At 42.2% G+C, this 26,254-nt stretch overlaps 1 protein-coding gene across 1 annotated transcript; it reads left to right on the forward strand.

Annotated features, from left to right (window-relative positions):
* Positions 1-6,052: 6,052 nt before the first annotated feature.
* On the forward strand, positions 6,053-16,872 carry LOC112236527 (interleukin-10). The gene is made up of 5 exons (XM_042329555.1): positions 6,053-6,708; positions 9,027-9,086; positions 10,387-10,548; positions 11,131-11,193; positions 15,041-16,872. Exons 1-5 carry the CDS (start codon positions 6,538-6,540, stop codon positions 15,134-15,136), a joined length of 552 nt encoding a protein of 183 aa, XP_042185489.1. The 5' UTR covers positions 6,053-6,537; the 3' UTR covers positions 15,137-16,872.
* The last annotated feature ends 9,382 nt before the right edge of the window (positions 16,873-26,254 follow it).

The following is a 26,254-nucleotide window of genomic DNA, read 5'->3' on the forward strand; positions in this document are numbered from 1 at the left end:
GTCAGTCAACCAGCCAGCCAGCCAGCCAGTCAACCAGCCAGCCAATCAGCCAGTCAGTCAGTCAGTCAGTCAACCAGCCAGCCAGCAAGCCAGCCAATGAGTCAGTCAGTCAGCCATTCAATGAGTCAGCCAGTCACCTCTGACCATCTCTCTTTGATCTGAAATGAGGCCAGACAGTTTCGGCACATTACAAAAACGTGCACACAGTGTGATATGAAACACCCAGACACATCCTGCATATAGAGAGAACATCAGACTAAACTTTGCATGTTAGGAAGATTTGAAACCTGAATAGTCTGAACAACCAAAAGCATACCTCACCTTGTACGAAAACACATTCCTCATTCCCGGAGGTGTTCACTCCATACTGTACTTCGAAAGCCCAAGGTTTCAGAGCAGATGTGATTTGATGACGTGTGAGAACAGAGAGTGAGTGTGTGTGTGTGTTAGTTTAATTAGTCTTTAAATGCTCAGGAAAACAGGAGAGAGACTCCGACTCACACAATCTCAATCTAAAGCATAACAACATACTGTAATATTTTATTTTCCATTTTGAGCTACTCCAACCCAGTGAAGAAAAGTAAAGCACAGATTTTAAATCCTGAACACAGAAGAAGAAGAATAAATATTTTGAATAGAAGAGAATATAGCTTTGTGTCCCAGTAAACAGGCTTTATGATATAGGTCAGGTTTGTGACCCAGTGACCATGATATAGGTCAGGGATGTGTCCCAGTGACCAGGCTACATGATATAGGTCAGGTTTGTGTCCCAGTGACTAGGCTTCATGATAAAGGTCAGGTTTGTGTCCCAGTGACCAGGCTTCATGATATAGGTCAGGTTTGTGACCCAGTGACCATGATATAGGTCCCTGGAAGGGGTGCGTCACCTGAGAGGGTTGATTCACTGATGTGGTCATCCTGTCTGGGTTGGTGCCCCCCCTTGGGTTGTGCCGTGGCAGAGATCTTTGTGGGCTATACTCAGCCTTGTCTCAGGATGGTAAGTTGGTGGTTGAAGATATCCCTCTAGTGGTGTGGGGGCTGTGCTTTGGCAAAGTGGGTGGGGTTATATCCTTCCTGTTTGGCCCTGTCCGGGGGTGTCCTCGGATGGGGCCACAGTGTCTCCTGACCCCTCCTGTCTCAGCCTCCAGTATTTATGCTGCAGTAGTTTATGTGTCGGGGCTGGTGTCAGTTTGTTATATCTGGAGTACTTCTCCTGTCCTATTCGGTGTCCTGTGTGAATCTAAGTGTGCGTTCTCTAATTCTCTCCTTCTCTCTTTCTTTCTCTCTCTCGGAGGACCTGAGCCCTAGGACCATGCCCCAGGACTACCTGACATGATGACTCCTTGCTGTCCCCAGTCCACCTGGCCATGCTGCTGTTCCAGTTTCAACTGACCTGAGCCTTAGGACCATGCCCCAGGACTACCTGACATGATGACTCCTTGCTGTCCCCAGTCCACTTGGCCATGCTGCTGCTCCAGTTTCAACTTCCACCTGACTGTGCTGCTGCTCCAGTTTCAACTGTTCTGCCTTATTATTATTCGACCATGCTGGTCATTTATGAACATTTGAACATCTTGGCCATGTTCTGTTATAATCTCCACCCGGCACAGCCAGAAGAAGACTGGCCACCCCACATAGCCTGGTTCCTCTCTAGGTTTCTTCCTAGGTTTTGGCCTTTCTAGGGAGTTTTTCCTAGCCACCGTGCTTCTACACCTGCATTGCTTGCTGTTTGGGGTTTTAGGCTGGGTTTCTGTACAGCACTTTGAGATATCAGCTGATGTACGAAGGGCTATATAAATACATTTGATTTGATTTGATTTGATTTGATTTAGAAGTAGAAGCTCAAATTGTTTGGGCACAGACCTGGATAGTAAGACAGAACTCTGCAGGCTATCTCTGCAATAGATTGCAACTCCGCCCCCTTTGGCAGTTCTATCTTTGTCGAAAATGTTACAGTTAGGGATGGACATTTCAGAGATCCAGGTGAAAAGGTTCAGAGCTTGCGGTTGGAATCTGGTGATATGGAGAAAAATGAGTCCGGTAAGCTCTAGGTTGAAACACACTGTACAGACTGGCAGGAGTAGTCCTGGCTAGAGGTTAGCTGACTACTAGCTAGTAGTTAGTTAGCTGGCTAGCTAGCTTCTGTTGGTAGTTCCGGTTCTGAGGTAAAGAGAAAAGCACATTGGGTGAGGCAGGTTGCAAGAGAGTATGTTGAAGTTGGGGTTAAGAAGAATTTAAAAAATATATATGCGAAGAAAAATGATATATAAAGCTATATGCACGGGACATGACAAGACGAAGACAAAAGACGTCTGACTGCTACGCCATCTTTTATTACTTTTGTGGGAGGGCGGGGGAGAGCTCTGTATGCATCTCTGTGTGTGGAGTATAGGTGGTCCATAGTTTTTCCCCCTCTGGTTGCACATTTAACATGTTGATAGAAATGTGGTAAAAGGGATTTAAGTTTCCCTGTGTTCAAGTCCCTGGGAACTAGGAGCGCCTGCCTCTGGCATTTTATTGTTTGCTTATACCGGAATACAGCTCATTCAATGCTGTCTTAGTGCCAGCCTCTGACTGTGGAATGTAAACAGCTCGAGAAATACAGATGAAAACTCTCTAGGTAGATAGTGTTGTCTACAGCTTATCATGAGATACTCTACCTCAGGTGAGCAACAGCTCGAGACTTCCATAGATAATCGTGTGCCAGCTGTTATTTACAAAAATAGACCCTTACAGATACTACAGGCCCTACAGACACCACATACAAACATCTGCTATCTGAGCAGCTAACCGATCGCTGCAGCTGTACATAGTCTATCGGTAAATAGCCCACCCAATTTTACCTACCTCATCCCCAAACTGTTTATATTTATTTACTTTTCTGCTCTTTTGCACACCAATATCTCTACCTGTACATGACCATCTGATCATTTATCACTCCAGTGTTAATCTGCAAAATTGTAATTATTTGCCTACCTCCTCATGCCTTTTGCACACAATGTATATAGACTCTCTTTTTTTTCTACTGTGTTATTGACTTGTTAATTGTTTACTCCATGTGTAACTCTTTGTTCTTGTCTGTTCACACTGCTATGCTTTATCTTGGCCAGGTCGCAGTTGCAAATGAGAACTTGTTCTCAACTAGTCTACCTGGTTAAATAAAGGTGAAAAAAAAATAAAAAATACACGACAGACACAGGCTTACTCAGCATATCTACAGCCACTACAGACACTACACTACCAACACTTCAGACAACACAGCCACTACACTACCAACACCACAAACACTATAGACACTACAGACACTACAGACCCTACAGACACCACATACACTACAGACACAGGCTTACTCAGCATTTATCTACAGCCACTACACCACCAACACCACAAATACTATAGACACTACAGACACTACAGACACCACATACACTACAGACACTACAGACACAGGCTTACTCAGCATTTATCTACAGCCACTACAGACCCTTCAGACCCTACAGACAATTCAGACTCTTCAGACACTACAGACACCACCGACACCACAGAAACAGGCTTACTCAGCATTTATCTTTCAACTCCTTATCTCACACTGTGTGTGTGTGTGCTTTTGTAATTGGCTCGTTGATCAGAAATGCTTTATATTGAACACAATCAGAACACGATCCGCTCTTGAAGATAGAGAGACGAGATGGAGAGAAGAGAGATAGAGAGATAGAGAAGAGGTGGAGAGAAGAGACGTAGAGAACCACAGAGCACACAAACAGAAGAGTCACAGCATGAGAGGAAAGTCAGCTGTGAAACACCCTTTCTTTCTCATCTCTTTTCTCTTTCACTCATCTCTCTCTTTTTTTATCTCTCTCTTTTTTTTACCTCTCTTTCTTTTTTTATCTCTCCCTCTTTCAGTGACATCCAGTGTATTTAAGATGAGTAGGGTGTTCTTTAAAACTTAAAAATAAACTTATTTTTAATCACAAAATATTTATTTTTTTAGAAAGAGAAGCTCCCAAATGTGATTTACTAGCACATGATCTCTCTCTCTCTCTCTCTCTCTCTCTCTCTCTCTCTCTCACACACACACACACTCCCTCTCACAAGCTCCAGCGAGTAACCAGATAACCACCCAGCTCATAATTTACCATCATACATACTCATATCCCCCCCGTTCACCTAAAACCAGTCACAAATCAACGGGGAGTAAACGCAAATGTGGACAAGTGAGTCATGTTTGTCAACGTCTCCCCCTAAAACCCAATCTTGGGACAGGTGTCATTTCATTCGCCCTTTTTCAAATAAAGCAGTGTTTCCCGAATTCGGTCCTAGGGGTGCACATTTTCATTATTACCCTAGCATTACACAGCATTACACAGCTGATTCAAATGATCAACTCATCATCAAGCTTTGATTATTTGAATCAGCGCTGCAGTGCTTGGACAAAAACAAAACATGCACCTGAAATGAGTTTAGGTTGTATCATGTATTTTCTGTGGATGTGGTAATTCACCCAGTGTCCTAATCCAACTTTACAGCAGGTAATCTAATCCAACTTTACAGCAGGTAATCTAATCCAATTTTACAGCAGGTAATCTAATCCAACTTTACAGCAGGTAATCTAATCCAATTTTACAGCAGGTAATCTAATCCAATTTTACAGCAGGTAATCTAATCCAACTTTACAGCAGGTAATCTAATCCAACTTTACAGCAGGTAATCTAATCCAATTTTACAGCAGGTAATCTAATCCAACTTTACAGCAGGTAATCTAATCCAATTTAACAGCAGGTAATCTAATCCAACTTTACAGCAGGTAATCTAATCCAATTTTACAGCAGGTAATCTAATCCAATTTTACAGCAGGTAATCTAATCCAACTTTACAGCAGGTAATCTAATCCAATTTTACAGCAGGTAATCTAATCCAACTTTACAGCAGGTAATCTAATCCAATTTTACAGCAGGTAATCTAATCCAATTTTACAGCAGGTAATCTAATCCAACTTTACAGCAGGTAATCTAATCCAATTTTACAGCAGGTAATCTAATCCAACTTTACAGCAGGTAATCTAATCCAATTTTACAGCAGGTAATCTAATCCAATTTTACAGCAGGTAATCTAATCCAATTTTACAGCAGGTAATCTAATCCAACTTTACAGCAGGTAATCTAATCCAATTTTACAGCAGGTAATCTAATCCAATTTTACAGCAGGTAATCTAATCCAACTTTACAGCAGGTAATCTAATCCAATTTAACAGCAGGTAATCTAATCCAACTTTACAGCAGGTAATCTAATCCAATTTTACAGCAGGTAATATAATCCAATTTTACAGCAGGTAATCTAATCCAATTTTACAGCAGGTAATCTAATCCAATTTTACAGCAGGTAATCTAATCCAATTTTACAGCAGGTAATCTAATCCAATTTTACACCAGATAATCTAATCCAATTTAACAGCAGGTAATCTAATCTGACTTTACAGCAGTTAATCTGGAGTTAGGAACCACTGTTGGGGGTACTGGAGGACTGGAGTTAGGAACCACTGTTGGGGGTACTGGAGGACTGGAGTTAGGAACCACTGTTGTATGGGGTCAAAAGAAACTGTTTGAATTAATTGATGCACAATTCATGAACGTGACCAGTAAGTACATAACTGAGGGAAACACTGGACTAGCAGAATTATCTCATGATAGGGTGAAACACGGATAAATCTACAAATTAAATTAAACATATAAATACATATTTCTCATGTATCACGCATTTATAAAGATCTATTTAGATGTCTGTACCAGGAATTTCTCTCTATTTCTGTCTATGGTCTATATGATGTAGAGAATTGTAATGAGGAGGAAGTAAATTACACAGTCAGAACTTTCCCCAACGCAACAGACATGTAAATGACTGAATATGTTGCATCATGAACATCAAGTTTGCCGAGTTAACCCTAGTTCTGTCAGGAACTCCCTCCCCTTCCCCCCAATCACCAGATCACATCACAAAGGAAATAGGTGAGGATAGAGTTTCTCAGGGTATAAACGATGAAGGGTTGAGGCCAGACAGTACACATGCTCTCCTGTCTGCTGCTGAACAGGACATCTACAGGACAAGGAGAATCAGTAGACTCCAGCACCAGACGGTGTCAGGTCCAGAGGATCAGTATCTCCAGCACCAGTATCTCCAGCACCAGTAGACTCCAGCACCAGACGATGTCAGGTCCAGAGGATCAGTATCTCCAGCACCAGTAGACTCCAGCACCAGACGGTGTCAGGTCCAGAGGATCAATATCTCCAGCACCAGTAGACTCCAGCACTAGACGGTGTCAGGTCCAGAGGATCAGTATCCCCAGCACCAGTAGACTCCAGCACCAGACGGTGTCAGGTCCAGAGGATCAGTATCTCCAGCACCAGTAGACTCCAGCACTAGAAGGTGTCAGGTCCAGAGGATCAGTATCTCCAGCACCAGTATTTCCAGCACCAGTAGACTCCAGCACCAGACAGTGTCAGGTCCAGAGGATCAGTATCTCCAGCACCTGTAGGCTCCAGGATGTCTCCCTGCTCTCTCCTCCTGTCCGTGCTGCTGGCTGCAGCGCTGCAGTGTGAGCATGCCCAGTGCAGACGTGTACCGTGCTCCGACCGCTGCTGCTCCTTCGTAGAGGGCTTCCCCGTCAGACTGAAGGAGCTCCGCACCGCCTTCTCCACCATCAGAGATTACTACGTAAGTACTCTATATATATATATATACATTTATATTAATATACTACTCTGTAAGTACTCTAATATGTATATACTTTTATATTAACATACTACTATGAAAGTACTCTCTCTTTAAATTAAAATTAATATACTACTATGTAATTACTCTATATATATACATTAATATTAATATACTACTATGTAAGTACTCAAATATATAAACATTTATATACTACTATCTAAGTACTATATATATATTTAAATTAATATACTACTATGTAAGTACTCTACACAGTGATTTTGGAAAGTATTCAGACCCCTTGACTTTTTACACATTTTGTTATGTTATGGCCTTATTCTAAACTAATAAATTAATATATATATTTATTTCATTTAACCTTTATTTAACCAGGCTTGGGTATGACACAACAAGGTTGAAACACCTGTATTCGGGGAGTTTCTCCCATTCTTCTCTGCAGATCTCTCAAGCTCTGTTGGATGGGGAGCGTCGCAGCACAGCTGTTTTCAGGTCTCTCCAGAGATGTTTGATTGGGTTCAAGTCCGGGCTCTGGCTGGGCCACTCAAGTACATTCAAAGATTCCTGAAGCCACTCCTGCATTGTTTTGGCTGTGTGCTTAGAGTCGTTGTCCTGTTGGAAGGTGAACCTTCGCCACAGAGGTCCTGAGCACTTTGGAGCGGTTTTCATCAAGGATCTCTCTGTACTTTGCTCTGTTCATCCTTACCTCGATCCTGACTAGTCTCCCAGTCCCTGCTGCTGAAAAACATCCTCATAGCATGATGCTGCCACCACCATGCTTCACCGTAGAGTTGGTGCCAGGTTTCCTCCAGATGTGACGCTTGGACTTCAGGCCAAAGAGTTCAATCTTGGTTTCATCAGACCAGAGAATCTTGTTTCTCATAGTCAGAGTCTTTAGGTGCCTTTTGGCAAACTCCAAGCAGACTGTTATGTGCATTTTACTGATGAGTGGCTTCCGTCTGGCCACTCTACCATAAAGGCCTGATTGGTGGAGTGCTGCAGAGATGCTTGTCCTTCTGAAAGGTTCTCCCATCTCCACAGAGGAACTCTGGAGCTCTGTCAGAGTGACCATTGGATTCTTGGTCACCTCCCTGACCATTGCCCTTCTCCCCTGAGTGCTTTAGGAAGAGTCTTGGTGGTTCCAAACCTGTTTTTGCTTTGTCATTATGGGGTATTGTGATGTCATTATGGGGTATTGTGATGTCATTATGGGGTATTGTGATGTCATTATGGGGTATTGTGATGTCATTATGGGGTATTGTGAGGTCATTATGGGGTATTATGATGTTATTATGGGGTATTGTGATGTCATTATGGGGTATTGTGATGTCATTATGGGGTATTATGATGTTATTATGGGGTATTGTGATGTCATTATGGGGTATTGTGATGTCATTATGGGGTATTGTGATGTCATTATGGGGTATTGTGATGTCATTATGGGGTATTGTGATGTCATTATGGGGTATTGTGATGTCATTATGGGGTATTATGTGTAGATTGATGAGGGGAAAAAATGATTTAATCAGTTTAATCAATTTTAGAACAAGTCAAGGGTTCAATACTTACCGAAGGCTCTGTACATAACCCTAACCAAGCATATCATTGTATCAATTACAACCACTGCTTGATCTAACCTTTATATACAACCCTAACCAAGCATATCATTGTATCAATTACAACCACTGCTTGATCTAACCTTTATATACAACCCTAACCAAGCATATCATTGTATCAATTACAACCACTGCTTGATCTAACCTTTATATACAACCCTAACCAAGCATATCATTGTATCAATTACAACCAATGCTTGATCTAACCTTTATATACAACCCTAACCAAGCATATCATTGTATCAATTACAACCAATGCTTGATCTAACCTTTATATACAACCCTAACCAAGCATATCATTGTATCAATTACAACCAATGCTTGATCTAACCTTTATATACAACCCTAACCAAGCATATCATTGTATCAATTACAACCAATGCTTGATCTAACCTTTATATACAACCCTAACCAAGCATATCATTGTATCAATTACAACCAATGCTTGATCTAACCTTTATATACAACCCTAACCAAGCATATCATTGTATCAATTACAACCACTGCTTGATCTAACCTTTATATACAACCCTAACCAAGCATATCATTGTATCAATTACAACCACTGCTTGATCTAGCCTTTATATACAACCCTAACCAAGCATATCATTGTATCAATTACAACCACTGCTTGACTGGATATGATACAAACAGACTTCACTAAACTGGGCTGTTTGTTGTCTGCAGGAGGCTAATGATGAGCTGGAAACACCTCTTCTCGACAAGGGGATTCTAGACCACATCAAGGTGAGTTCATACTGTCTCCTCTTCTCGACAAGGGGATTCTAGACCACATCAAGGTGAGTTCATACTGTCTCCTCTTCTCGACAAGGGGATTCTAGACCACATCAAGGTGAGTTCATACTGTCTCCTCTGCTAGACGAGGGGATTCTAGACCACATCAAGGTGAGTTCATATTGTCTCCTCTGCTAGACGAGGGGATTCTAGACCACATCAAGGTGAGTTCATACTGTCTCCTCTGATAGAGAGGGGATTCTAGACCACATCAAGGTGAGTTCATACTGTCTCCTCTGCTAGACGAGGGGATTCTAGACCACATCAAGGTGAGTTCATATTGTCTCCTCTGCTAGACGAGGGGATTCTAGACCACATCGAGGTGAGTTCATACTGTCTCCTCTTCTAGACGAGGGGATTCTAGACCACATCGAGGTGAGTTCATACTGTCTCCTCTTCTCGACAAGGGGATTCTAGACCACATCAAGGTGAGTTCATACTGTCTCCTCTTCTCGACAAGGGGATTCTAGACCACATCAAGGTGAGTTCATACTGTCTCCTCTTCTAGACGAGGGGATTCTAGACCACATCGAGGTGAGTTCATACTGTCTCCTCTTCTCGACAAGGGGATTCTAGACCACATCAAGGTGAGTTCATACTGTCTCCTCTTCTCGACAAGGGGATTCTAGACCACATCAAGGTGAGTTCATACTGTCTCCTCTTCTCGACAAGGGGATTCTAGACCACATCAAGGTGAGTTCATACTGTCTCCTCTGCTAGACGAGGGGATTCTAGACCACATCAAGGTGAGTTCATACTGTCTCCTCTGCTAGACGAGGGGATTCTAGACCACATCAAGGTGAGTTCATACTGTCTCCTCTGATACATAAGTGTGTTGAAGATTAACAACATTTATTTAAAAAATAAACCATTATCCCCCAAGAGTTTCTGGATAATTTCCTAATTTTAGGGTTAGTTATAATGTCCTCATCTTCAATTAGGGTTAAGATTAGTTAGGGTTAGTTATAGTTATAATGTCCTCATCTTCAATTAGGGTTAAGATTAGTTAAGGTTAGTTATAATGTCCTCATCTTCGGTTAGGGTTAAGGTTAGTTAGGGTTAGTTATAGTTATAATGTCCTCATCTTCAATTAGGGTTAAGATTAGTTAAGGTTAGTTATAATGTCCTCATCTTCAGTTAGGGTTAAGGTTAGTTAGGGTTAGTTATAGTTAACTCATCTTCAGTGTGTTTGCTCCTCTCTCCAGAAATACATAGCAAAGTTGTGATGTTGATGACCTTGTTTCCTCATCAGAGCCCGGTGGGGTGTCATACTATGGACAGCATCCTGATGTTCTATCTCCACACGGTGTTGCCCACCGCCATGAACAACAACAATGGAACATACAACTTTAAATCTCCCATCGACTCCATCGGAAACATCTTCCACGAGCTGAAGAAGAAGATCGTCCAATGTGTATGTAGCCTGGTCTGATATCCTGTTAAAGTAGTCTGGTCCTATATAGTCCTATATAGTCTGGTCCTATGTAATCTGGTCCTATATAGTCTGGTCCTATGTAAGCTGCTCATATTTTATTTATTCCATGGATGTGTGTCATATCATTAATGCTTCGACATGTTCTGTGACATAGTTGTATATGTATCCCCCTCGCTGGAAACGTCAGAGTTAGGGACCAGCTGGCGGTCTAACCCTAAACACGCAACTCTGACACGGTTACTTCCTAATTTACACAGCATCGAACAACCTTCTTACACTAGAGAGAGAGACTGTCTGTCTGTCTGTCTGTCTGTCTGTCTGTCTGTCTGTCTGTCTGTCTGTCTGTCTGTCTGTCTGTCTGTCTGTCTGTCTGTCTGTCTGTCTGTCTGTCTGTCTGTCTGTCTGTCTGTCTGTCTGTCTGTCTGTCTGTCTGTCTGTCTGTCTGTCTGTTTCCAGTGTACTACTGTAGCAGCCTGGAGCCTCCCAACAATATTGCAGCGTGGGGTGGCTGTCACAAGATCTGATCTCTTCCTCCCCCTTCCCCTCTTTCTCTCTCCACAGAGGAACTACTTCTCCTGTAAGAAACCGTTTGACATCAACAACTTAATCTCCTCATATAAAAAGGTCAGTCCCCAGCAGGCTCTGAGTGTGTGTGTGTGTGTGTGTGTGTGTGTGTGTGTGCACATGCGTGTGTGTATCTGTGTGTGTACATAAAATATTCATTAAAGTAGTTTGCGATGTCATGTGGTTTTGTAATAAATATACTCTCTGATTCAACAAAAGAGGCAGACATGTTCTTAATTTACAATAACTTTGCTTATCAGAGAACCAAGATTTAGCTGTTACTTTTTTGACATCATAAAGTTGAATAATTACATTTCTCAGCTCGTCATCAGTCCACGGTGCACCGTTTGACCTCACAGTGCATTTTCTTAAAGGGGCGTGTTTATCAGCTATACTCATCAATCATTTCTTAAAGGTGCTTATCAGCTATACTCATAAATCATTTCTTAAAGGGGCTTATCAGCTATACTCATAAATCATTTCATGAACAAACTTAGTGACATTTCAGGATCATCCTTACTACACACTTTTAACCATTCACTTTCTTAATCACATCCACAAGTGAGTCCTGATTGAACCCTCTATAGGACCTTGGGTAGATTACCTTAGGGCCTTTGGTATTTTAGTGTTCCTAGTGAGTGAGTCCTGATTGAACCCTCTGTAGGACCTGTGGTAGATTACCTTAGGGCCTTTGGTATTTTAGTGTTCCTAGTGAGTGAGTCCTGATTGAACCCTCTATAGGACCTGTGGTAGATTACCTTAGGGCCTTTGGTATTGTAGTGTTCCTAGTGAGTGAGTCCTGATTGAACCCTCTATAGGACCTGTGGTAGATTACCTTAGGGCCAGCCTCTGGTATTTTAGGGTTCCTAGTGAGTGCAACCAAGTTGTGATCACTGTAACCTCGTGCCACTGATACAGCTTTAGAACAATGTTTTATAATAAATATTCTGCACTAGCATTTTAAAAAAATACACATTTTATGACCTTTATGAATAACTTAATTATGTAGTAGGTCTTACATAATCCTTAAACATGATTATGATGACCAGAACATGTCAGAGGGTATATTTATGACTAAACCACATGACATCGCAAACGACTTTAAGTAATATTTTTACAGGCAAAGTAGACAAGTTGAGAAATGCTATGATTCCAACTGATGGCTCCATGTCATATACCCTTATAAAAGATTGCATCATGAAGGAGAGGCAATGCCGGTTCAAATTTCATCAAGTAGAAAGGGAAGAGGCAGAAAGGATGCTGTTGTCTCATTCAGATAACAAGTCACCTGGTATAGATAATCTATACACCAAATTGCTTAGAGTTACAGCTAACCAAATATCAGCCCCAATCTCTCATGTTTTTCATAAGAGCTTGATGTATGGAGTGTGCCCAGAAGTCTGGAAAGAGTCAAAGGTTATTCCACTTCTTAAGGATAAAACACTGCATTCACTGGTCCTAATAGTCATCCTATAAGCTTGCTGCCGGTGTTAAGAGTATGGACGACAGGAAGTTAGTTGGTGCAGTGTTGCTAGATTTCAGTGCTGATTTTGATGTAATTGATCCTGAACTGTTTGTTACTAGGTCAACTCAAATGTTATGGTTTTAAGGCTGCAGCTCTATCCTGGATGGAAAGCTATCAATCCAAAAGTGTTTTTTAATGGTAGCTTTTCAAACAGTAAAGATATACACTGAGGTGTTCCTCAAGGAAGTTGCCTAGGCCCACTTCTCTTCTCTTCTCTTTACTAATGATTAACCTTCAGTAATGAACAAAGCAAGAGTGGTCATGTATGCTGATGACTCTACAATGTATAGCGCAGCATCAGAATCTAATGAGCAAACAGATGTACTGAGCAGTGAACTACAAATGGTGTCTGAGTCGGTTGTTATGAACAAATTGGTGTTGAACATTTCTAAAATGAAATGTATTGTATTTGGTTCAAGATAGATGCTTGCTGATGATCCCTCATTGAATTTGTCGATGAATAGAACGCATGTAGAGCAAGTGGACAAAACGAAACTACAAAGCATCATGTTATCATGGTCAGAACACATTGATAATATTGTTATTATGATGGGTAAGGGATTAGCTGTTCCAAATTTTTTTTCAGAGTATGTAAAATATGGCACACTGAATCAGGTGATTCAATCCCTGGTCCTATCACACTTAGAGTACTGTCCAGTTATATAGTCAATCCCTGGTCCTGTAACACTTAGAGTACTGTCCAGTTATATAGTCAATCCCTGGTCCTGTAACACTTAGAGTACTGTCCAGTTATATGGTCAATCCCTGGTCCTATCACACTTAGAGTACTGTCCAGTTATATGGTCATCTGCAGCAAAGAAAGATATAAAAAAATCTTCAAATGGCTCAAAACAGGGCAGCCAGATTAACTCTCCATTGTTCTAAACAGGGCAGCCAGATTAACTCTCCATTGTTCTAAACAGGGCAGCCAGATTAACTCTCCATTGTTCTAAACAGGGCAGCCAGATTAACTCTCCATTGTTCTAAACAGGGCAGCCAGATTAACTCTCCATTGTTCTAAACAGGGCAGCCAGATTAACTCTCCATTGTTCTAAACAGGGCAGCCAGATTAACTCTCCATTGTTCTAAACAGGGCAGCCAGATTAACTCTCCATTGTTCTAAACAGGGCAGCCAGATTAACTCTCCATTGTTCTAAACAGGGCAGCCAGATTAACTCTCCATTGTTCTAACCGTATTAATATTATCCAAATGCATCAGAATCTCTCGTGTCTTCACGTTGAAATCAAATTATTATCCAGTCTTCTGATTTTATTTAGGAATGTTTTATATATATAAAAAAAACAGTATTTTCATTCCAGTACATACTAGCAACACGCATAACCACCAAACCAGACAGGCAAATTCAGGGCAGCTAAGACAACCCAAGCCAAGGACAAATAACCTTAAATACACAGTTTTATACAGAGCCATAGCTGATTGGAACTCTTTACCAATCCATATCTCTCAGGCAAAAAGTAAATCCACCTTCAAGAAAAAAATGAAAGAACATCTAATGTGATAGACCATATGACTGGACAGGAAATAGACAGAACATCTAATGTGATAGACCATATGACTGGACAGGAAATAGAAAGAACATCTAATGTGATAGACCATATGACTGGACAGGAAATAGAAAGAACATCTAATGTGATAGACCATATTACTGGACAGGAAATAGACAGAACATCTAATGTGATAGACCATATGACTGGACAGGAAATAGAAAGCATCAACTGAATGTTAAATGTGTTTCCTGTCAGGTATTTTAATTATCTTTATTGTCTACTTGTGTGTGTGTGTGTGTGTGTGTGTGTGTGTGTGTGTGTGTGTGTGTGTGTGTGTGTGTGTGTGTGTGTGTGTGTGTGTGTGTGTGTGTGTGTGTGTGTGTGTGTGTGTGTGTGTGTGTGTGTTTAACTATACTGAACCAGAAGTCCCCAAAAGAATTGTAAAAGATCAGAAACTTGACCAACTGGGGACATGCTGTTGGTCCCCACAAGGTCAAAAGCTTATTCTAAGGGGTTTAGGGTTAAGACTAGAATTCGTGTTAAGGTTAGAATTAGGTTTAGTGTTGGTTAGGAGCTAGGGTTAGTTATAGGGTTAGGAACTAGGATTAGGTTCAGTGTTTGTTAGGTGCTAGGGTTAGTTTTAGGGTTAGGAACTAGGATTAGGTTTAGTGTTGGTTAGGAGCTAGGGTTAGTTATAGGGTTAAGAACTAGGATTAGGTTTAGTATTAAGGCTAGGTTTTTGGGTTAAAGTTAGGATTAGGGTAAGAGTATGGGTTAGGGGTTAGGGAAAATAGGATTTTAAATGGGACTGAATTCTGTATCCCCACAAGGTGTGGTTCCTCTAACCTGAGTGTGTGCTTCCTGTGTGTCTAGATGCAGGATAAGGGCCTTTATAAGGCAATGGGAGAGCTGGACCTGCTCTTCAACTACATCGAGGAGTACCTGGTCTCTCAGAGACGCAAACACTAACCCCTCAGCCAACCAGGACACACTGACCCTGAGCATGGACCAACAAGAATGCGTAACCTCAAACCTCTAATGACCTCCAACCCCAAACCTCTGAACTGCATGTTCAGTCCAGGAAGGAATCTGTGTCTGTGTCTTTGCGGAAGTGTTTTTTCTAACATTCCATAGAAGTCTTTACGTTAGTCTTTAATCCTACTCTTTAGTCGTTCTCGAAGACCGACTCTCTAAAGTCCTGAAGACCTTCTGAGGACCTAATAGTTATAATATATACCATTTATCAGATGACTTTATCCTAATTCGTGTTCAGTACAGTACTGCCTTTCTACATTTTAGTATGGATGGGCCCAGTGGGAAGTCAACCCGTGTTCATGACCTTATAAGCGCCATGCTCTACCAACTAAGCCAGGAACTTCTCTCTAAAGACCCGAAACCACATTTAGCTTCAGATTCATCATCGTGTTTATTAATCAGTCATATTGACAAAAACATTCTGCTGTAAAGTTTCATTTGTATTGCATCAATTTTCATGATTGACACTTTCTGGAAGTCCTTCTATAGTGGACATTGAACAAAAATATAAACGCAACGTGAAACAATTTCAAAGATTTTACTGAGTTTACAATTCATAGGGAAATCAGTGTAATAAATTCATTCTGCCCTAATCTATGGATTTCACATGACTGGGGATACAGATCTGTTGTGGCGTGGATCAGAAAACCAGTCAGTATCTGGTGTAACCACCATTTGCCTCAAGCACATCTCCTTTGCATAGATTTGATCAGGCTGTTGATTGTGGCCTGTGGAATGTTTCCCCACTTCTCTTCAATGGCTGTGCGAAGTTGCTGGGTAGGAATTGAACTGGAACTCGCCGTCGTACACGTGGGATCAGAGCATCCCAAAAATCCTGAGTGAGTATGCAGGCCATGGAAGAACTGGGCCATTTTCAGGAAATGTGTACAGATCCTTGAGACATGGGGCCGTGCATCATCATGCTGAACCGTGAGGGGAAGGGGGCGGATTAATAACATGACTATGGGCGTCAGGATCTCGTCAAGGTATAAAATTGCCATTGATCTAAATGACAAAATTGCACATCCTTTTATTGTCCCCAGCACAAGGTGCACCTGTGTAATGATCATGCTGTTTAATCAGATTCTTGATATGCCACACCTGTCAGGTGGCTGAATTATCTTGGCCAAGGGGAAATGCTCACTAACAGGAATGTAAGCAATATTTGAGCGAAATAAGCTTTCTGTGTGTATGGAACATTGATGGGATCTTTTATTTCAGCTCATGAAACATGGGACCAAGACTTTACATGTTGCATTTATATTTTTGTTTAGTGTAGTTTGGATATTAGCATAATGATGTTATGTTATTCTAACCACAATGTGATAAGGAATCATATACTGATGTGTAATAATGACCATTAACCACAATGTGGTAAGGAATCATATACTGATCTATATAATGACTATTACGAATGACCATGTTTACAACACATTGCGGCATTTAAAAATATATCCTATTTTTATTACCAATGTCAGTACTGATTTGAAATAAAGTGGAATTCTGCACCATAATGTATGTAATGTGTATTTTGTTTTGTAAAAGAATCAATAACTGCCATCTCTTCATGGTCTATGTTTTTGACTAATAATTAGCTCCCCTGACATTTTAAATAGTTGTGCCTAAATGTTTGTGAGGTAGAATGTATTTATTTTAAATCAGCTTTTAAGTGTTTTAGCTGTCAATGTTTTGGTATTTATTTATGATTTTAACTGCAGTTTTAAAATAAATCTTCTACTTTGAATCCATTTTACCTCAGTGCTTTTGTTTGCCTTTAAAATGTGAAGCCTTTTAAGTGGTGAGTCAGTTCTTCCACACGTTATTTAGAACGCTGCAGCGATGGGTTGTATGTTGGCACATTTTGGGGAATATTCAGAGGTGGACATTTTTCCGTGGGAATTAGAGCGAATATATGCAAATGAATATTAATACCATTTAAATGTAGAGGCTTTTTGCATTGGATATATTTACCATATGGAGACAGAAACATTTACCTTATCATACGTGGACATACAGTAATTGCAAAGGATTAAATCCTTCCAATAGAAAAAAACCCAATTTAGTTACGAATTAAACATGAATTCAATGAGTTGACTCTTCACATGGGATGATTTCATTGAACAACAAAAGAAAGGGAATATTGAATGACCCCCAATGATCCATCGCATCTCCCAAATACATTTTAAACATACATCTGTAAAATGGTAGTCTAGAAACTAAAGCTTTGGTTGTCTTCCTCTCGGGCTTCCATGTCTTCTCCCTGGACCTCCTCAATGTCCACCTCTTGAACATCAAACTCTCAGGCTTCATCTTCACTGTCACTTTCCAACCTTGTTGAGGATGGCTTGTTGTCAAGCTCAAAAAGCCTCAAATTTGCCTGAATGGCCACCTTTCAGGCACCCTTTTCCACCCTTGTATTGGTCAGCCTGTTGCTTGCTTTGGTGTGTGTGTGTGTTCCCAAACAAGGACCAGTTGCACTCTGAGGCAGCTGATGTTGGTGGGATTTGGAGGATGATGGAGGCAACAGGGGAAACAGCCTCAGATCCACAAAGCTCCTTCCACTAGGTGACTGATGAGATATGTTGGCACGACTGCAATATTACATCTCCATCCCAAACCCTTGCTTGGAAGTGTACTTCGCCAGACTGCTAAGAACCTTGCCCTCATCCAGGCCAAGGTGGCGAGACATGGTAGTGATGACATCATAGGCCTTGTTGATCTCTGCACCAGACAGGATGCTCTTGCCAGTTTTCTTGGGGTCCAACATGTACGCTGCGGCGTGTATGGGCTTCAGGCAGAAGTCTTCACACTTTTTGATGTATTTCAGAACTGCAGTTTCCTCTGCTTGGAGTAACAGTGAAGTGGGCAGGGCAGTATGGATTTCTTCTCTTACATCTGCAAGCAGAGTCTGAACATCAGACAGGATTGCACTGTCTCCCTCAAACCCTGCAATGGCTACTGCTATAGGTTTCAGGAGTTTCAGGCTGCTTACCACTCTCTCCCAAAATATATAATCCAGGAGGATCCTCTTGATGGGGCTGTCCATATCGACAGACTGTGATATGGCCATTTCTTTGAGAGACACCTTCCCCTCCAGGACTGTCAAACATGATGACAACACCACCCCAACGGGTGTTGCTGGGCAGCTTCAATGTGATGCTCTTGTTCTTCTCATTTTGCTGCTATAACTTAATGACCCTTCACATACCTTACCATTTCCTTGGCTCTCTTGGCATCCATTGTTTTCAGTATTTATACATTTGCAAAACATTCTAAAAACGTATTTTTGCTTGTCATTATGGAGTATTGTGTGTAGATGGATGAGGAAAAAAAATATGTAATTCATTTTAGAACAAATACCATTATAATGTCTCTGACCTGTTGGGGAATAATCAGAATTAGTTGGGTAACATAGATAAGATGTTTTATTTTCATTATATGCTTGTGAGTTACTTCTCATCAGAATGTCTATTTTTGTATAATACTGTTGGCCGGTTGCAGTTATCTGTTCTCTGACATGCGGTCAGTTACTTGGGCCGCAGAGAGGGGAGGTGTCAAGCTCGTCTTCATATGTAAACATATCTTTTAAATCAATTATCTCTTGGCTCCACAACGTCTGTGTGCCAGTCACTGTGTCTCTGTGATCTTGTCCAGGAGGGGTGTATTTGATATATGCCTGTTGATATAGGTTTTGTTTTATGGTCCTGAGAGCGAGATGAGAACATAGTTTAGGAGACAAAGCTGAACGATAATTTATAGCCAATGCTGTCTGGCTATGTGTGTCTTTGCTATAAAGGATCTCAGTTGCAATGTGTAAGGACTCTCAGAGAATTCATTTATAGACACTGAATTGATCTGAGAGTCACAGGGTTGTGATGGAGCTCATATAATTAAAGATGGACTTTATGATAACTAACTCTGACTTGTGTGTGGTTTGCTCTCATGATTTAGTAAATACAGGAAATTTCCACCACAGACCTCTGCTGCTGTTATATACCATTATAATGTCTCTGACCTCTGCTGCTGTTATATACCATGATAATGTCTCTGAACTCTACTGCTGTTAAATACCATTATAATGTCTCTGACCTCTACTGCTGTTAAATACCATTATAATGTCTCTGACCTCTACTGCTGCTGTTAAATACCATTATAATGTCTCTGACCTCTGCTGCTGTTAAATACCATTATAATGTCTCTGACCTCTGCTGCTGTTAAATACCATTATAATGTCTCTGACCTCTACTGCTGCTGTTAAATACCATTATAATGTCTCTGACCTCTACTGCTGTTAAATACCATTATAATGTCTCTGACCTCTACTGCTGTTAAATACCATTATAATGTCTCTGACCTCTACTGCTGCTGTTAAATACCATTATAATGTCTCTGACCTCTACTGCTGCTGTTAAATACCATTATAATGTCTCTGACCTCTACTGCTGCTGTTAAATACCATTATAATGTCTCTGACCTCTACTGCTGTTAAATACCATTATAATGTCTCTGACCTCTACTGCTGTTAAATACCATTATAATATCTCTGACCTCTACTGCTGCTGTTAAATACCATTATAATGTCTCTGACCTCTACTGCTGCTGTTAAATACCATTATAATGTCTCTGACCTCTACTGCTGCTGTTAAATACACAGGGTTGACACCATGTGTTAATCCTAACCCTATCAGACGGAGGGAGGATGACACCATGTGTTAATCCTAACCCTATCAGACGGAGGGAGGGTTGACACCATGTGTTAATCCTAACCCTATCAGACGGAGGGAGGGTTGACAACATTTCTTAATCCTAACCCTATCAGACGGAGGGAGGGTTGACACCATGTGTTTATCCTAACCCTATCAGACGGAGGGAGGATGACACCATGTGTTAATCCTAACCCTATCAGACGGAGGGAGGATGACACCATGTGTTAATCCTAACCCTATCAGACGGAGGGAGGATGACACCATGTGTTAATCCTAACCCTATCAGACGGAGGGAGGGTTGACACCATGTGTTAATCCTAACCCTATCAGACGCAGGGAGGGTTGACACCATGTGTTAATCCTAACCCTATCAGACGGAGGGAGGATGACACCATGTGTTTATCCTAACCCTATCAGACGGAGGGAGGATGACACCATGTGTTAATCCTAACCCTATCAGACGCAGGGAGGGTTGACACCATGTGTTTATCCTAACCCTATCAGACGGAGGGAGGGTTGACACCATGTGTTAATCCTAACCCTATCAGACGCAGGGAGGGTTGACACCATGTGTTAATCCTAACCCTATCAGACGGAGGGAGGATGACACCATGTGTTAATCCTAACCCTATCAGACGGAGGGAGGGTTGACACCATGTGTTTATCCTAACCCTATCAGACGGAGGGAGGATGACACCATGTGTTAATCCTAACCCTATCAGACGGAGGGAGGATGACACCATGTGTTAATCCTAACCCTATCAGACGGAGGGAGGATGACACCATGTGTTAATCCTAACCCTATCAGACGGAGGGAGGGTTGACACCATGTGTTAATCCTAACCCTATCAGAAGGAGGGAGGGTTGACACCATGTGCTAATCCTAACCCTATCAGACGGAGGGAGGGTTGACACCATGTGTTAATCCTAACCCTATCAGACGGAGGGAGGATGACACCATGTGTTAATCCTAACCCTATCAGACGGAGGGAGGGTTGACACCATGTGTTAATCCTAACCCTATCAGACGGGGGGAGGATTGACACCATGTGTTAATCCTAACCCTATCAGACGGAGGGAGGATGACACCATGTGTTAATCCTAACCCTATCAAACAGAGAGAGGGTTGACACCATGTGTTAATCCTAACCATAACAGCAGAACCGAAGCTACTAATTTCTACACTCTAACGCAGGCGTGGGAAACTCCAGTCCTCTGGGTTCCTGATTGGTGTCACTCTTTGTCTCCATCCTAAGCAAATTCAGGTGACTCATCAAATGGCATTCTAACCTGAAGTTCATGACTAGGTGAATATTGGAGTCAGGTGTGTTAGCTGGGGCTGGGGAAAAACTATGACACCTATCAGGCCCCCGAGGACTGGAGTTACCTTCCCCTACTCTACCCTCAAACGTGACCCACATAGAGGACTTACCAGCAGCAGCAAACCTGCCCCCAGAGCACTTACCAGCAGCAAACCTGCCCCAGAGCACTTAACAGCAGGCAGCAAACCTTTACTGTAATGACAACCATACTGGCCTCACCTTTAACGCTCACTGCAAAAACAATCGGGAACAAACCACTAAAAACATACAAAAAATTAGACCAAAGTCCAGTTTTGTTGTTTAAATATACACTCTTAGAAAACAGGGTTCCAAAGGGGTTATTTGGCTCTCCTTTGGGGACAGCTGAAGAACCCTTTCAGGTTCTAGATAGCAAATGAGAAAACGAAACCTTAATCCACATATTCTTTTCTGACGAAGGCGCTTCTATGTGGTTTCCATCTGAGACTGATGCTGACCATTTCTGCAGAGAGACACTAAATCGGTGTGAAGATAATCTCTGAACGTGCATCAGGGCATCAGTGAAACAGTCATAACATAACTCTAACCACCATGCATTCACACTGACTCTGCTTAACTACCAGGCAATTTCTAGCTGAGAGCATCAGCTGAAGATGAGAAGGCTCTGACTCATCCAGAGTACAGGGTATAGGTTAGCGTCAGCGTACTGAGGCCTGTTGTCACAGGAGAATGTATCTGCATCCAAAATGGCAACGCATTCCCTATATAGAGCACTACTTTTGAACAGAGTCGTGTGGGCCTGGTCAAAAGTAGTGCACTAAAGTCGGGAATATGATTCCATTTGAAGAGAGGCACGCATCTGGAGAGTCCACATTAACACACCAAGCCATTCTACTACTGTACTGTATCTACATCTGTAGAGTCCACATTAACACACCAAGCCATTCTACTACTGTACTGTATCTACATCTGGAGAGTCCACATTAACACACCAAGCCTTTCTACTACTGTAGCTACATCTGGAGAGTCCACATTAACACACCAAGCCATTCTACTACTGTAGCTACATCTGGAGAGTCCACATTAACACACCAAGCCATTCTACTACTGTACTGTAGCTACATCTGTAGAGTCCACATTAACACACCAAGCCATTCTACTACTGTACTGTAGCTACATCTGTAGAGTCCACATTAACACACCAAGCCATTCTACTACTGTACTGTATCTACATCTGTAGAGTCCACATTAACACACCAAGCCATTCTACTACTGTACTGTATCTACATCTGTAGAGTCCACATTAACACACCAAGCCATTCTACTACTGTACTGTATCTACATCTGGAGAGTCCACATTAACACACCAAGCCATTCTACTACTGTATCTACATCTGTAGAGTCCACATTAACACACCAAGCCATTCTACTACTGTACTGTATCTACATCTGTAGAGTCCACACCAAGTCACCAAGCCATTCTACTACTGTACTGTAGCTACATCTGGAGAGTCCACACCAAGACACCAAGCCATTCTACTACTGTACTGTATCTACATCTGTAGAGTCCACATTAACACACCAAGCCATTCTACTACTGTACTGTATCTACATCTGTAGAGTCCACACCAAGTCACCAAGCCATTCTACTACTGTACTGTAGCTACATCTGGAGAGTCCACACCAAGACACCAAGCCATTCTACTACTGTACTGTATCTACATCTGGAGAGTCCACATTAACACACCAAGCCATTCTACTACTGTATCTACATCTGTAGAGTCCACACCAAGACACCAAGCCATTCTACTACTGTACTGTATCTACATCTGTAGAGTCCACACCAAGTCACCAAGCCATTCTACTACTGTACTGTAGCTACATCTGTAGAGTCCACATTAACACACCAAACCATTCTACTACTGTAGCTACATCTGGAGAGTCCACGCCAAGACACCAAGCCATTCTACTACTGTACTGTATCTACATCTGTAGAGTCCACATTAACACACCAAACCATTCTACTACTGTAGCTACATCTGGAGAGTCCACGCCAAGACACCAAACCATTCTACTACTGTAGCTACATCTGGAGAGTCCACGCCAAGACACCAAACCATTCTACTACTGTAGCTACATCTGTAGAGTCCACACCAAGACACCAAACCATTCTACTACTGTACTATAGCTACATCTGTAGAGTCCACATTAACACACCAAACCATTCTACTACTGTAGCTACATCTGGAGAATCCACGCCAAGACACCAAACCATTCTACTACTGTAGCTACATCTGGAGAGTCCACGCCAAGACACCAAACCATTCTACTACTGTAGCTACATCTGTAGAGTCCACATTAACACACCAAACCATTCTACTACTGTAGCTACATCTGTAGAGTCCACACCAAGACAGCAAACCATTCTACTACTGTAGCTGCATCTGTAGAGTCCACATTAACACACCAAACAATACTACTACTGTATCTACATCTGTAGAGTCCACATTAACACACCAAACCATTCTACTACTGTAGCTACATCTGTAGAGTCCACATTAACACACCAAACCATTCTACTACTGTAGCTACATCTGTAGTGTCCCTATTAACACACCAAACCATTCTACTACTGTAGCTACATCTGGAGAGTCCACATTAACACACCAAACCATACTACTACTGTATCTACATCTGGAGAGTCCATAGTTCTACTGTACTGTAGCTACATCTGGAGAGTCCATAGTTCTACTGTACTGTATCTACATCTGGAGAGTCCATAGTTCTACTGTACTGTATCTACATCTGGAGAGTCCATAGTTCTACTGTACTGTATCTACATCTGGAGAGTCCATAGTTCTACTGTACTGTAGCTACATCTGGAGAGTCCATAGTTATACTGTACTGTATCTACATCTGGAGAGTCCATAGTTTTTTTGCCCGCTTTGAGGACAATACAGTGCCACTGACACGGCCTGCAACGAAAACATGCGTTCTCTCCTTCACTGCAGCCGAGGTGAGTAAGACATTTAAACGTGTTAACCCTCGCAAGGCTGCAGGCCCAGATGGCATCCCCAGCCGCGCCCTCAGAGCATGCGCAGACCAGCTGGCCGGTGTGTTTACGGACATATTCAATCAATCCCTATACCAGTCTGCTGTTCCCACATGCTTCAAGAGGGCCACCATTGTTCCTGTTCCCAAGAAAGCTAAGGTAACTGAGCTAAACGACTACCGCCCCGTAGCACTCACTTCCGTCATCATGAAGTGCTTTGAGAGACTAGTCAAGGACCATATCACCTCCACCCTACCTGACACCCTAGACCCACTCCAATTTGCTTACCGCCCAAATAGGTCCACAGACGATGCAATCTCAACCACACTGCACACTGCCCTAACCCATCTGGACAAGAGGAATACCTATGTGAGAATGCTGTTCATCGACTACAGCTCGGCATTCAACACCATAGTACCCTCCAAGCTCGTCATCAAGCTCGAGACCCTGGGTCTCGACCCCGCCCTGTGCAACTGGGTACTGGACTTCCTGACGGGCCGCCCCAGGTGGTGAGGGTAGGCAACAACATCTCCTCCCCGCTGATCCTCAACACTGGGGCCCCACAAGGGTGCGTTCTGAGCCCTCTCCTGTACTCCTGTTCACCCACGACTGCGTGGCCACGCACGCCTCCAACTCAATCATCAAGTTTGCGGACGACACAACAGTGGTAGGCTTGATTACCAACAACGACGAGACGGCCTACAGGGAGGAGGTGAGGGCCCTCGGAGTGTGGTGTCAGGAAAATAACCTCACACTCAACGTCAACAAAACTAAGGAGATGATTGTGGACTTCAGGAAACAGCAGAGGGAACACCCCCTATCCACATCGATGGAACAGTAGTGGAGAGGGTAGCAAGTTTTAAGTTCCTCGGCATACACATCACAGACAAACTGAATTGGTCCACTCACACAGACAGCATCGTGAAGAAGGCGCAGCAGCGCCTCTTCAACCTCAGGAGGCTGAAGAAATTTGGCTTGTCACCAAAAGCACTCACAAACTTCTACAGATGCACAATCGAGAGCATCCTGGCGGGCTGTATCACCGCCTGGTACGGCAACTGCTCCGCCCTCAACCGTAAGGCTCTCCAGAGGGTAGTGAGGTCTGCACAACGCATCACCGGGGGCAAACTTCCTGCCCTCCAGGACACCTACACCACCCGATGTTACAGGAAGGCCATAAAGATCATCAAGGACATCAACCACCCGAGCCACTGCCTGTTCACCCCGCTATCATCCAGAAGGCGAGGTCAGTACAGGTGCATCAAAGCTGGGACCGAGAGACTGAAAAACAGCTTCTATCTCAAGGCCATCAGACTGTTAAACAGCCACCACTAACATTGAGTGGCTGCTGCCAACACACTGACAATGACACTGACTCAACTCCAGCCACTTTAATAATGGGAATTGATGGGAAATGATGTAAATATATCACTAGCCACTTTAAACAATGCTACCTTATATAATGTTACTTACCCTACATTATTCATCTCATATGCATACATATATACTGTACTCTATATCATCGACTGCATCCTTATGTAATACATGTATCACTAGCCACTTTAACTATGCCACTTTGTTTACATACTCATCTCATATGTATATACTGTACTCGATACCATCTACTGTATCTTGCCTATGCTGCTCTGTACCATCACTCATTCATATATCTTTATGTACATATTCTTTATCCCCTTACACTGTGTATAAGACAGTAGTTTTGGAATTGTTAGATTACTTGTTGGTTATTACTGCACTGTCGGAACTAGAAGCACAAGCATTTCGCTACACTCGCATTAACATCTGTTAACCATGTGTATGTGACAAATAAAATTTGATTTGATTTGATTTGATTAGTTCTACTGTACTGTATCTACATCTGGAGAGTCCATAGTTCTACTGTACTGTATCTACATCTGGAGAGTCCATAGTTCTACTGTACTGTAGCTACATCTGGAGAGTCCATAGTTCTACTGTACTGTAGCTACATCTG

Source organism: Oncorhynchus tshawytscha, linkage group LG02 (assembly GCF_018296145.1).
Source record: "Oncorhynchus tshawytscha isolate Ot180627B linkage group LG02, Otsh_v2.0, whole genome shotgun sequence".
Classification (NCBI taxonomy): Eukaryota; Metazoa; Chordata; class Actinopteri; order Salmoniformes; family Salmonidae; genus Oncorhynchus; species Oncorhynchus tshawytscha.